At 40.3% G+C, this 13,715-nt stretch overlaps 2 protein-coding genes across 8 annotated transcripts; both read right to left on the reverse strand.

The window, feature by feature from the left end:
• Nucleotides 1–5,192: 5,192 nt before the first annotated feature.
• On the reverse strand, nt 5,193–7,294 carry LOC149989331 (uncharacterized). 3 transcript variants are annotated; one of them, XM_090250831.1, is made up of 3 exons: nt 7,160–7,294; nt 6,698–6,887; nt 5,193–6,438 (listed from the first exon to the last, which is right to left on the reverse strand). In XM_090250831.1, the coding sequence occupies exons 2-3, from the start codon at nt 6,776–6,778 to the stop codon at nt 5,584–5,586; spliced, it is 936 nt and encodes a 311-aa protein (XP_090106957.1). In that variant the 5' UTR covers nt 6,779–6,887; nt 7,160–7,294; the 3' UTR covers nt 5,193–5,583. The 3 variants fall into 3 exon arrangements, with proteins under 3 accessions (XP_090106957.1, XP_090106956.1, XP_090106955.1); XM_090250830.1 differs by having other exon boundaries at nt 7,153–7,280; XM_090250829.1 differs by lacking the exon at nt 7,160–7,294 and having other exon boundaries at nt 6,698–7,137.
• Nucleotides 7,295–7,308: 14 nt separating this feature from the next.
• Nucleotides 7,309–11,606, reverse strand: LOC112282049 (C2 domain-containing protein At1g53590). Of its 5 annotated transcripts, none has more exons than XM_073533886.2 (10): nt 11,439–11,606; nt 10,645–10,719; nt 10,336–10,485; nt 9,617–9,715; nt 9,355–9,474; nt 8,827–8,973; nt 8,571–8,612; nt 8,218–8,279; nt 7,812–7,885; nt 7,309–7,447 (listed from the first exon to the last, which is right to left on the reverse strand). In XM_073533886.2, the coding sequence occupies exons 1-9, from the start codon at nt 11,604–11,606 to the stop codon at nt 7,855–7,857; spliced, it is 894 nt and encodes a 297-aa protein (XP_073389987.1). In that variant the 3' UTR covers nt 7,309–7,447; nt 7,812–7,854. The 5 variants fall into 5 exon arrangements, 3 of the variants coding, with proteins under 3 accessions (XP_073389987.1, XP_073389986.1, XP_073389988.1); XM_073533885.2 differs by having other exon boundaries at nt 7,360–7,491; XR_012217464.2 differs by having other exon boundaries at nt 7,390–7,447; nt 8,210–8,279.
• Nucleotides 11,607–13,715: the final 2,109 nt, after the last annotated feature.

Raw genomic sequence — 13,715 nt, forward strand, 5'->3', positions numbered from 1 at the left:
AATCCACAATTGTAAAAATAAATTTGTAGTGGATCTTATAGTTGATTATGGCTATTGAAAAAAATTAATTAAAAACTACTAAATAAATTTTATCATCTATTCTTATCTATGATAATATTGCACCTATTTTTTTATAAAAAAATACTTTATAAAATTCAACTTAATACAAGATTGATGCAAAAGAAAAAAATATATATTTAAAGCTTAAAATGATATTTCTACTTCTTCATTTTAATCAAATTTATCTTTACAAGTCAAATATACAAGATTATCATTTGAAATAATGTATTTAAAGAAATCAACTTGACTTGTATAAAATAAAAACTTCTCCATCCTAGCATATAGTCTTGCATTACGAAGTTTTTGTAACATACAACAAATATGAAGTTCATGCTCTTTTGTATTCTTAGAGTAGATTAAAATGTTATTTAGATAAAAAAAATTTAAAAAATCATCTAAAAACTTTCAAAATATATCATGCATTAGATATTGAAAAGCAACATGTGTATTTACAAGTGCAAATGATATGACATTATATTCAAATGCTCATACCTAGTTTAAAACACAATCTTCTACAGTCTCTTTTTTTAATGCCTACTAAATAGTATGATCCTTGTAGATCTATTTTGATATAAATCTTTGCTTGATTCAATTAATTAAAAAAATATTAAAATAAAAAATAGATAATACTTATTTTTAATAGTGATTTTATTAAATCTTTGATAACCCACACACATTGGTAGTAATCTATCTTTATTCTTCACAAATGAGATGGAAACTTTTAGTAGAGATTTTGAATGGTGTTTAAAATTCTTAGCTAGGTTCTTTTCAATGTAGCCATTTTATTATGTAATAAGCTATTGATTTGTCCAAATGGAAATTGAACTCCTTCTTGAAGATTAATTGAAAAATCCTAAGAACAATGCTTTGGAAGAATATATACATTTTTCTTCTCAAAAAATTCTTAACAATCTTGATATTGGCTTAGAATGCACTTCAAATTCTTTTTGTTATCAAAAATAGATGTGGAATAAATAGTAAAAGATGACTATTATTTTGCAACATGCATGAAAGCTCTTGTATTTACTATTAAAGATTTGGTTGTATAAAACTTATGACTTCTTACTTTGATAATAGAATTTTGGATAAAATTACAAAAACAATGAAAGTTACAAAAAATCTAATTAATTTGAGGATTATACTTTTTTATCCATAATAATTTTTAAATAATTAGATTATAAAAGAGAGCTAATAATATTAAATATTATTAAGCTATTATATCTATTAGCTACTATATACAATAAAAAAGTTTCATGGTAACATCCCCAAAAATATATAAACAATCATCTATGACTTCTACATGTATGGACTTAGCATTCACGATTAAAAATAAATTGTATATTTCAAAAAAGTCTTTGTCTATAAAACAAGTTGAAGCTCTTAATTCTAATAGGACAAAGACTTTGAAATTTTTTGGTCATAAACAAACATCTATTATAAAATAAGATAAAGAATGTAAAAAAGAAATAGGACCTTTAGTGGATATTGTATAAGATTTTAGCCGCACAATGTCTTTTGTAGCTAGGCAAACTTGTTTTTTAATACATCATCTTCTTTATCAACCATGTTCTTTATTTGTGATTGTGTTTTTTCTTCAAATTATGTTCACTAATGTGCTTAAGTTCTCCACAATATAAGGACAATTTTTCTTATCAATGTTGAGTCTTTAATTATTTAGTGAGAGGTTTAAAAAGTTCCATATCAATTTGCATAGGTTTTAGCCTTGATATCAAAATTTCTAAAAATTTAGATGTTTTTGTCATAACTTGATTTATTCTTCTTCAACCAATTTTTTGTTCTTAGCATCTTTCAAAAAGTCAATTGTTGCATGCAATGGCTTGAGCAATAAATTATTTCAATTAATTTGCTCTCCACATTGTCAATAATAAATCTTTGAGATTATCTTTTAATCCATATTAAAATTGATTGATAAGGATTTTGTCATTTTGATCTACATTGCAAATAAAGTTTTAAGAATTTAACAACATATATGGTGGCTAAATGTGACCTTTATTGTCAACATAGAATTTTGATATTTTTTATTCTTTTTTTATCACTTTTTTTTGAATGTGGCTACAAATACTTCTAAGAATGAATTTAAAATACAGAGGAGTTGTAAATCCATTCCAATCAAAGGTGCAAACCAAATGAGAGCACTTCCAAAAAATAGTACAACTATGAATCCAACTAAAGTAAATCTATCTAGGTATTGGAAATGATGCAACTTTAAATATAGCTTCACTTGTAATCAAAATCTTTAAAATTTTGATCTCATTTTTTCAAACTTCTCTTATATATTGATCTTTGTTTCTCTTTCTTATTTATAGTAGTAAAACTTCTCGGATTCAATTGTAAAATTGATCTACTTGCTTTGCTTAAGTCCACAACTTATTAGCATAGACATTGAACTTCATTATTGATTTCTTCTATAGGCCTAAGAATAATACTTTTATGGTTAATATTAGAAATACATGAAGTTTCTACCCTAAAAGTATTGACAAGCTTATAAATATTTGTAATAGTTATAAATCTATTTTTACTTTTGTCAAATAAAACATCCATAGATTTTTTATTTTTTATTTTTTATTTTTATATCTTCAAAAATATAATAAAAGCAATAGGATAATCTTTTCACTTCTAAAAAAATAGAAATGATGAATTAGGATTCTTGTCAAATTCTCAAGTATTCAAATTATAAACAATAAAACACTTAATACATTCTTTTTTTTACTCCAAAAAGATGAAAAATCACTTATAGATGGTATAATATTGAAACTAGATTGGCTATTGCAAAAGATAAGAAGATTAGAGACTTTTAGAACAAGACTAAGAACAAGAAACACATTGACTAGAACGCAGAAGGCTTCACTCATGCTTCCATATATATTCTATAATTATGAATTATATGACAACATTCTATAGGACTTCCAATATGTATCCAACTTGTGAGACATGTGTCTAATTTACAAGACAAGGTTCTAATATGTCCACCATATGACCAATATGTGTAATATATGGACAACTTGTTGGCCAAATTATAATCTATCAATCAACTATTAATATATATAAAGCCAAATCTGTATCTATAAAGCTTCAAAGAAGCTTTTCTACAATATATTATTAAAACTACCTTCATTAACCTTCTACCTAATACTTCTTATCTAAGTTATTATATATGTTGGTGACAAGTATAGCCAAGATTAAGAGATAAATCTCAAATACCTCCAAATTATGTTATCATGTATCAAATGTCAATCCGCAATATGTAATTATATATAATTAAGGATGTACTACTTTCTACAAGACATACTACAAAATAAAATAAATTACATATTAAGATGTATTATAAAGTGGTGTATGTGAGCAAACTTAATTAATCTCAATAGTAATAAATTCAAGAAAATAGGATATATAAACAAATTAAAATAAAAACATATATATTATTATAATATACACCATAAGAATAAAAATATATATCAAAGAAGGACAAAAATCCAAGTTTTTTCAATATAACACAAAGGTGTCATCTTATTATAATGTTTTTGTAATACTTATAACAATTTGTTAAAAAAATGAGATTATCTAACAAAATTGCCTTCTTTAGAAAAACAAAGAAAAATTTGACATAAAATAAGTACATTGATTGATGCCTAAGAAATAAGACAATAAGAATTTTATAGATAAATCAATAAAAAATAAAACAAAAAAAATTAAAATTTCATCATTTCTTTTCATTTGAGATGCCAAGAATCACATTAATAATACATAGGAGCAAAAAATTATGGTTCATTGAAGAATATTGATTATTGTTGAAATGCATAAAAATAATAAATATATTCTTCAATATCAGTTGATTATGTAATTTATCTTTGTAGAATGCCCTAAACTATATGTTTCTAAACCATTACATTTTGTAGAAGGTTTTACATGTTTGTTTTAACCAAATTTATTCTAATACTATGGTAGTATTTTTAGAATCCAATACAACCTTTTACAATTTCAACCTCTCCAATCTTTGAAGTACATCTTGGTGTTGTAGTGACTTGAATGAATGATTATTGCAATTTGCATTTCAAAAATATACCGACAACAAAAGATAGCAAAGATATTATAAATATCATTATTACATGATGTTCAAACAAACACACAATAAACATAACCTAAAACACAGATTAAAGTTCACATCCACAACTGATGCAAGATATGAAAATATAGTAAATGAAACCATGCATAGATGGAGTGAGTTGTTTGCATGGCAATGAAGGATCATCTTAAAAACCACTAACTGCCTTTGTGGTCATGCTACGGAATTGTGCACTTTTCTTGTGCTTGGGGGTCACGCATGATGAAATAACGTGAAGTGTGAGAAATTGTTATACTTGGTACAATCACCATCTCTTTCTTCTTTCTTCTACCAAGCAGGTTGTACACTTGGCTTCTGCCGGCAATGCCATAATTAGCATGTGGCTAACTTGCATAGAAGTTTGTATAGGTGCAGAAGACACTGAACTTCTACGCCAACTCGTCATCCCGTGATGAATCTGAGCTGTCTTGTCATGTCCCCGCGAGATGGACGGTGCTTCGATGCAGTCTCTTCTACACTCGACGGCTCCAAACTGGCTTTTGTAATCTGCTTCGTCTCCGTGTCTGTGCTCTGCCAGTTCACTGTTCGACTTGATGATCACGGTTCGCCCTTACACAGCTCCTGTCGAGCCACGCCCAGAAGCTTTGCGCCCGGTTTCGCTGGCTGGCTGGTAATTTGAGATTCCCTGCTGCGAGGTGTGCACGACGACTCCTACATTCCATGAACTGTCGGTGGAAGACTCCTGTCCATGTGGATAGTAGCGAAACGCAAGATTTGGATGGGTCAGGAACGCCGCGAAAGGTCCAATGCTTTGTTGAGTCGGAACTTTCCAATATTGAGAATTCGATGATACCGTTCGCAGGTGAGAACAGTTTAGTCGTTCCCCTGCAACTGCGGAGGGCTGTTGAGCCCTCAACTGCGGCGTGGTGGTGATCAAATGGGGCTTAAATACGAACAAAGACTCCTCCACCGCTGGATGATGAGGAGCTAGACAGCGTAGGAACTCATGCAAACAACAATCACGAAGGCGTAGGTGCCACACCTCCTCTGAAAATGGCAACGCATCTTGCACGCACTGGTCTGATATTACAAGTCAGAAACTCTGACCACTCTCACATTCCAGCTATTGATATTGGTCTAAAAAAACCGTATCAACCGCTAATATATATCGACTTTGAACTCCATTACTGCAGCGGTGAAGACTCGGGCTGCGAAGACCGACCCATGCGACCTCAAACGTCCTTCATCCGTCCGCCTGCCGAAGTACGTCTGTCGGACTGGCTACCTGGAGCACCGCTATCAGTGCCGGCATTGACTTTGCCCTGCACGTTAGTGTTTCCATGTGCACTCCCAGGCGCACCGCCATTGCTAGTCATGCGACTCGGACCAGTAGTTTCGGTAGACGCGAATCCCGTTAATGGTGTACCCTCGTCTTAATCTCAGTGAAACACCTGTGCAGGATCGCCGCTGGTGCGTCCCAGCTTCCCAGAACGGGGATCTACTCCATTCGAAGCATCACCTTTCTTCTTATTCTTTTTCGTTATACGGTTCACACACGACTTCTTCAATTTTTTAAGTTTCTGCTTCCAAGTTTCATTGCTCCCAGGGGGCTTTTCTGGGTGTTGCAATGGCAATTTGGAATCAGGCCGTTGAACGTTTGCACCAATGATGAGTGTCTTGTCCACATTGGCCACAACTGTTTCATCCTGAGGGCCACTCAAGGAAAGCGAGACTTGGCTTCCAGAATCCCGTACTCCTGGCGTTGCACCTGCACCTTCGAACTGCTCAGGTCGATTCAATTGCAGATTATCCACTAAATTCGACGAAATGTTCATGGGCTCAAGCCGACCTTCTCTGGGTGCGTCTATCACTCGGGTTACCTCCGGGGCCCTCCGCTCTGGCCGTTCATGTCGGTGCGCACCATTTTCGTCAACTTCAGGTGATTTGGGTTTGATCGTTGTTGCGTTAATGTCCTGCGAAGGCACCGACGGTCCTGGACGACAAATGGCGATGGCACCAACGGGATACCATTCAGAGGGCATGTCAACAATCTCACGCTTCCCACGAGCCTCTCTAGTGGCAGCCTGTGGCTGTTCTATCTCTGCCGTTTCGTTGCCGTGCTTTGCTTTCCTTCCCTTGCCTGGTTTCATAATATACGACCTCCACGGCACCCTTTTTAAGTCTGTATAACTGCTAGACCTCCTCAACTTCGACGTCGTAGCAGCGGAGGGTGACTCGTAACCAACAGCTGCATTACTGGCCATAATCTCCAATGGGACAGTCCGCGCCATAGCCTGCACCACAGGGAAAAACTGGCTTTACGATGAAGAAGACTATCGACCTACTCCCGGATGGTTAGGGCAAAGAAAGAGAAATCCACTTCAGATGAACCAATCGCCGACAGGACACGCAATAAATGGAGGAAGTTCGTGCGGGAAAAACAGCCCGCTGCGGTTGCACCGACGAAGTGGTAAATGACAGAACTGATCGGCAACTCGTCTGGCCCTCAGCAATCTACAGCGGTTTACAAATTTCGAGTAACAGCTGCAGTACCTCAGTCTCAGCCTCGGCCTCGGCCCCAGCATTGCTCGGGCGTGGTTCGTCAACCGTATGAAGGGGGTCAGAGTGTTTCATGGTGATGGCGAATCGTAAGCGGCCTGGTATTGGATCGTTGCAAACGAAGGGCTCATCAAATTTATGGTAGGGATTTTTTTTATACTCATTGACAGCAACGACGACGAACCTGAGCAACAGCAAAGCAAATACATCACTTTGCAGTTCCATGCCGAACTAGGAATGCTTCGGAACGGGACAAAACATCAAGTTTACGAATGAACCATTATATTCAGGGTACACAAACAAAAACAACTTCGCTAGCGCCTAGCACGAAGATCGGACATCGTGCAAATCAAGGCGCTGTTTCAGCATTCGAAGAAGTTCGCCGTCCACTCACAATCTGAATAAAGGCCGATACAGGACCCATGAACGAAAACATAAGGTGGACAAACCTCCTACTTGTTTGATTGTCGAGGTTCATGTTGTCAGGTGTGAGATTTGACAAAATGTATGATACATACTCGCAGCCTCCCAAACCCCACCGACTCTTTGAATAGATTCTACATCCACGATAAGCTTCAGTTAGGCAGAGAAGGAAACATACCCAAGCTCCGTGGAAGGTTCAATCACGTTTTTCACTTTCAAAACTAGAAAATTTGACCTGCCCCAGCTTTCGATGAAGAATTCATGTTCTTCCTTTTCCCACGTTGGATTTAGTGTTTGGTGGCTAACTCCAGTTTTCCTTTCCTGGTGGGTCCCAAATTGCACGACCACGATCGGGTAAGGAAGCTCTGTGGACAACTCACAATAAGGTCACAGGGGTAAAGCAAAACGATGGAGCGTTTTCCACGTGTCCACCCGGTTTTTCTTAATGGAAATTGTCAAAGAATGTAACTCAAATGGACGGTGCACTTGAAAGGCCATACGCAACACTAAAACTTCAAGTGTAACATACAAACATGGATTCTCATAACCGTCCAGTCGTTTGTAAGACCTCAAACCACGTCTATGCTGGAGGACACGCCTGGAAAACTACTACTTTTAATCACCGACGACTACAAAATGGAAGTTAAGCAAATACACAGAGATACTCACTATTCCCGTCAGAGACCTTGAGATTTGTAGCGCCGAAGATTTCCACCATAAAAGCGGCCTTATTCCCTTCTCTGGAAATCCCTGCTGCACCTGCCAGATGCAATGTAACATCGATTTCCTTCATGTCAGAAACAGCCTCCTCTTAGAAGACTCTCAGACAATGCAGTGTTCCTAAGAGGTGCTTTTGAAGGGTGGAACCTCATGGTAATCATGAGTAGTCCCTCCACGATTTGGGTACTAAGTGCTAAGACACCCGAATGAATACCTACGCAAAGCGTTACAATCCCAAAATCCATAGAACACTTGAAGACAGTCTTCTCGTTGATTTAGTGTGGATTATGTCAGCACTTTTTCAACAATTTGTAACGCAATAACCTTGGGCAAATGTGCAGCCAGTTCCATCGTGAGGCTTACTTTCTTACATTGTTGAATCAGAAAAGAACTTCCCTGCTATTGCATCGACGTCCACCTCTAAGTAGTTCGGCTGCACAGGTGCGAGTAGTATTAAAGTGAGTTCACGACTTTTGAAGAACGACTGCAAGACATGATTACTGTGCCGTACGAAACGGTCGTGTCTCATATTGCTGAAAATTGGACACTGAGTAAGCGTTGAGGGACAGATACAAATACAGAAGACGCTAGAGCAAAACAAATAGAAGACAGAACAGCTGCACATGCCCAAGGCTGAATTGCTACAAAGAAAAACCCATTGATACGAGCTGCATCAAAAGTGAAAAGTTGCTGCAAGCGTGAAACATAAGAAGTTGTGGTTCACCTCAACAAAGCAATCCTCCAATACCTTACGCAGCACCCTATCCTGATGAACCAGTCCAAAAATCGCTGAGGGTTCTTCAATTCAAGTACTCTCCTTGACCCAAATTACCAATGATAATTGACTTTGCGCTTGCACAACATTGTGTTGAACCAGGATTTACCAAAACCTCAGGAATGTAGTATCAAAGGAGGGTAACGTGTGAATGTTTGCACAAGAATCGAAACACGCAGACAGGATACGTAACCTGTGAACTTACCACTCGCTGCTTTACATAGCCATTCCTCACGTCACGAAGGAACTTAAACCCATATTTCACGTCTACAGTTTCAGGCTTAGTTTTGAAGCAGAAGCGCACTTGCTTGACAAATGGCCAACCTTTCAGAAACTTCGCTGATATCCTGACCTGCAATCTCGCACAGCTATGACTTGTTAAAGCGTTTGGACAAACTCTGAACACGAATGGTCCCATTATTAAAATGAGTTATGCTACTCTTGCAAGGTATAATGTTCTTTCAGTACCGCCAAGAGGCTGCCAAACTCAGACTTTGTACAGGATCAAATCTGAAAGTTTGAGAAAAGAATTTGGTCGCCAGTTGACAGCACAAGCTGCCTTCATGATAACACCTAAAACAGGACTATGATTGCAGGTCTGATTCCTCATCTCATTTTTTTTGCGAGCGGAACAAAAGAAGTTGGTGCAGAAGCAGCATGCCAATACAAGACAAGGGGAACATTGTGCCATGATTACTGTCGAACACGGAGATGGTCAAGAACCATTACACACCGTTCCCTCAATTCGCAGACCTGAGATGTAGATATTGTACGTCCCTAAAAAATTCAGAACTACCTTCATCTGAGCAGTCATGCGCTCATCGGCATGGAATACCATCCTTGCCTCGTATGCCTATTCAAGCAGATCAAGATGTTAGTGAACGGATGGATTTCATGACAAAACCGAATAAGTCGTCCTGAGTCTCCGTGTTCGGTGCAGCACGCACGCAAACCACTACGAATCAAAGATCAGGCCAATTGCAGTGGAAGCTCACCACATCATAACCATCCATAGATTGCTCAAGCGTCTGAATGCAATAGAACTCTGGTGGCGTGTTTCCAAGGCACAAAGTGCTGACATCTATCGTCGCTTCCTGCCACATGCGGATGTTTGTCCGAACATTACCCAATCACATCAGAGTTTCGGTTGAACGACTACCTTGAGACTTGTTCAGAAGCAAAGGCAACAACCTATAAGCTCTTTTAGGCCTTCACCTGCATACTAACCCAATTGCTGGCGCTCTGAGAAGCCAAGCAACAACAGACTGTCTAGCATTGGCTGAAGAGGGATACCATATGTTATACCGATTGTAGCAACTTGATTAGTATGCTATTCTCAACGAGCTGAAATGATTCATGAGAAGCTACAGAAGTAACAGAACCGAGCATATCTAAAACATCTTGAACGATGTCACACAATTTCATATCACATAATCGTCAATATCAACAGAGGCAGTAGCTAAAGGAACCAGCACTTCTTTTCTAAGAACTTTGAAAAACATCGCAGTTGGATGGCAAAGACACTGCGTATGCAAAAAGGCCTGCGCATCTCTTTGAGGCGCACGCATCCTCCCTCTCTCTCGCGCTCTCTACATCCTCCTGTCCCATCACGATGAAAGCATAGAAGTTACAGACATTGTGTTTAGTGCAGTGTTTCTTTCACGCAGGCGATCGACAATGTGCTTTCTGCGACATGACGTTGAGGGTTACATACCACCAACCCCGACCCCCGAGGCTTGTATTTATCTAGAAACGTCGAAGCCATTGGACCAAAAAAATAAGTTGATGCAAACTCCGTGCTCATCGGCCATATTCTCTTCATGCCCTCGTTTAGCCATCTTAATGACTCTCCCTCCTCACATGTCTGCAGCAGCCAAATATGATTACGGAAAAGATTGTCAAAATGTCCGAAGATGGATGCGAACCAGAATAGAATTCTTGGACTAAGCCAAGCTCAGATGACTGCTGACTTCCTCACAAGGACTGTTTTTTACATCGCCGTTCAAGGGGATTGACATTGTACCCGTTTTTTATTGACCCTGCTCCGCTCTGCGTCATCCATTCGACTTCGTTCTTCCGCCCGGTATCGTACTTCTTCCTAACTCATGGACGATGACACGGCACACATGTCAAACAGTGTAACCTGTGGATGTAAGCCAAGGTCTCCTTGGAAATGAGCAAGAACCCAATATGAGCCTACGAAGGGGCGTCAAGACCATAAACACGGATGAAAGCAAGTGAAACAGCAACATTCTCTCGTGCCCCAATTGAGGTGTATTCTCTCGTGCCCCAATTCAGATGTGTTCTCTCGTACCAAGAAATCTATCACAGTTGCCTGAATACAATCATAAGCCATCTATCAGGTGGTGTGGTCAGAAACACGTATTTTCATCTACGTCGAAGGTGCCACCTACAACTGGAAAGACTCGGCACTCTATTCAGATTTGCCAATTCTCGCTCGCACGTTGGGAAATCGTTCAGCCCCCAATCAAATCAAACTCCATGCAAGTTTGGGTAAGTTCGGTAATATGGGTATCAGAACCTCCCTTGCATTAATAACCTTAAAATCAGGCACCCCCAACAACTTATAGTTGCATCAACTATTGGTTACGACCCCTACAGCAGCCCATGGTACCCGGGGAAGATTGATGTGCTCAAGTTCCAAGAATTACATTAGCAGGATATTTGCATAAACAATTTTTGGGCTCATAAACGTGTCAAGAACAGCATCCTTTTCGTACTGTGCCCATAGATACAAACGTCACGCACTTGCATAATCATCCAGACAAGCTTCTGATAGGATACACGAATTTGCACCTTGATGACGAGGACGATGAAGCTGCACAAACAGATGAATCCTAATAGGCTGACAGGCAAGAACAGCCACGTGGTGACGACCACCAGCACCAGGAACAATAAGAAACGAGCCGCGCCCATGGCATTTGCTGGCTCAGACTTCTTTTCGGTCTCCGCTGAGTTCACCATGCCTCCTGATGCCTTAGCCCAAGCTCCTAACTCAACGCATCCCCTCTCTAAGTTCCTCCAACCCCAATTCCACCACCTTGTACCACCATTCCCGCCACCGCCTTCAATACAACAGTTCCTGCTTGTGTTTAACTGCCAACCTTGGAACTAGAATGCGCCGATATTTCAGATTGCACCCAAGCATGGACAGAGTCTACTCGGGCTATGGAGTTAAATGAGGGATGCGACGTACCCTGGACTACTGTACATCATTCCCACACCAAAGTGTTGGGATCGTCAGAGAGGAGGAATAGAGCCTTCTACCAAGTTCTGGACCGCGGTTTCCCACCGTAAATGACGAGATCTCTAGAGTTTGATTGCTTAACACACCAAACTAAAAACAAATCCATGACAAGCCAAGCCCAAGAGGATCACTTTCGCGAGTTACTGTACACTTGGTACAGGCAGATGTTTTGAACTTGTTGAATGCCTATCCAAACGTGGCGGGCAACCTTGATGATGTTCTTGCCATTGCAACACACCAGGATGTTCAGGCTGGCTGTTACGCCATGCAAGCACGGAAAAGACGACGCAGTACTCAAGGAATGATGATGGGAGGCAAAAGTAGCGACTTCCAAACTCAGAGAAGGTTATTCTCTCACTCTTCTTCTCCACAGAGATCGCTCCAAAAAAATTATATAGACATAACCATAGAAAAATATATCCACTGATCTGGCACCCGCACGAGAATAATCAGCTTGACTCCATAACAAAGATCATGCATAGAGTACCTACAAAGCGTGTAGGAGAAAGCTTGAACATCGCTTCAAATGGCAACCTCAAAACTGCTAGGGGGCTGATTGCAGCTCCACCAACCTCAACCCCTCCGCGGTCGTGCTTCGAATGGCATGCTATCATTACCCCAGCCTGAAAGCCCCCAAACCATGAAAGAAGGAAGCCACCGACGCAGAATCTTTACCGACAGACACAGACACATCTCCCGAGACGTGGACAATAAGAAGCGGGGGGCTGAAGACGAACGGGAAAGTGAAGCACCACCCAAAACGCGGCATTGGGCAAGAGCGACGGAAGGGCCCCACAGTAGCGTAGGATGAGAGTCCAAGGCCGTTCCTGTTCGATCATTGGGCCAACGTGGCAACGCTCGACCAGAAATGTGAGATTTGACCCACCCCAGCACCCAGCAGCATAATTCTAACATAAACAATTCGAAACCACTTGAAACTCGCTCAACGAAGCCTTGGAATGTTTTGCAGAAAACCAATGCAGCGAGGATCCCCATTACAATCCTGTCCGAACTGCCAACTTTACTGACCATTCAACTGGGGTCACACGAAAACAGCGATCTGGGGGGAGCCTGAGATCGGGTGGGCATTGAAAACAGTGTCGGAGAGGCAACGTCTACCTCTCCGACCTCGTCAGAATCATCTCCACCGCTCCGGTGATCCAGCTCACGGTACTCAGCCGATACCAGTATTCGTCCGCGCGGTGTCGGTACCGAGTGAGGGTTGGATGTGGACCACTGTCCATTCATAATTTAAAATTATGGGACAAACTGTAAAATGTTCAGAAATGTATAGCTGAGTCAGCAATCCGATGGGCATAGCTGGCTGCAAACCAGCAAGGGCATTGACTGCCATGGCCGCATATGGGCAGGCGGTGAGTGGACAAAAGTCGACACCAGGTTTGGAGAGGGAAGCCAACCTGAGCAAGCAAGGATGACAGAAGATGCCGAACAACGCTATCCAAAATCCACAGCAGACACAATGGTACTGGAACACGGCACTAGAAGTCGGAAGGTGGGGGAATGGAACAGTGGGGAGGAAGCAAAAGCGCGTAATCGCGGTGAAAAAGCATGCTGCTCTCTTGGAGTCTCGTTACCTTCGGGCTCGAGACCGTAGACGTGCGCAGCAGAAGGGCACGCGGCAGCTCTCCGCGCCTTTTGTCGGTGTGTGCCTGCAACTGCAACTGCCTAGTGCATGGCATCAATCCTAGTCCATGCGTGCAGGCCAGTAATCGCGTGATGCCCTGACAACCAGCACCGAAAAATGCCAAAGCTGTGGAAGCTGGAGTCCAGTAAGCCTTTTACTGCTGTGCCTTGAAGCACCCACC

The sequence above is a fragment of the Physcomitrium patens genome, chromosome 5 (assembly GCF_059467195.1).
Source record: "Physcomitrium patens ecotype Gransden chromosome 5, ASM5946719v1, whole genome shotgun sequence".
NCBI lineage: Eukaryota > Viridiplantae > Streptophyta > Bryopsida > Funariales > Funariaceae > Physcomitrium > Physcomitrium patens.

What these genes read in the sequence shown, in the direction of transcription:
- LOC112282049 (XM_073533886.2), bottom strand. Translation starts at nt 11,606, where the DNA reads ATGGTGAACTCAGCGGAGACCGAAAAGAAGTCTGAGCCAGCAAATGCC. An exon ending in TCATCGTCCTCGTCATCAAG is followed by an intron (nt 10,720 to 11,438) that starts GTGCAAATTCGT and finishes TCCATGAGTTAG; the next exon opens with GAAGAAGTACGATACCGGGC. An exon ending in TTCTTTTCTGATTCAACAAT is followed by an intron (nt 7,886 to 8,217) that starts GTAAGAAAGTAA and finishes TGCATCTGGCAG; the next exon opens with GTGCAGCAGGGATTTCCAGA.
- LOC149989331 (XM_090250829.1), bottom strand. Translation starts at nt 6,928, where the DNA reads ATGGAACTGCAAAGTGATGTATTTGCTTTGCTGTTGCTCAGGTTCGTC. An exon ending in AGGCCGAGGCTGAGACTGAG is followed by an intron (nt 6,439 to 6,697) that starts GTACTGCAGCTG and finishes CCTGTGGTGCAG; the next exon opens with GCTATGGCGCGGACTGTCCC.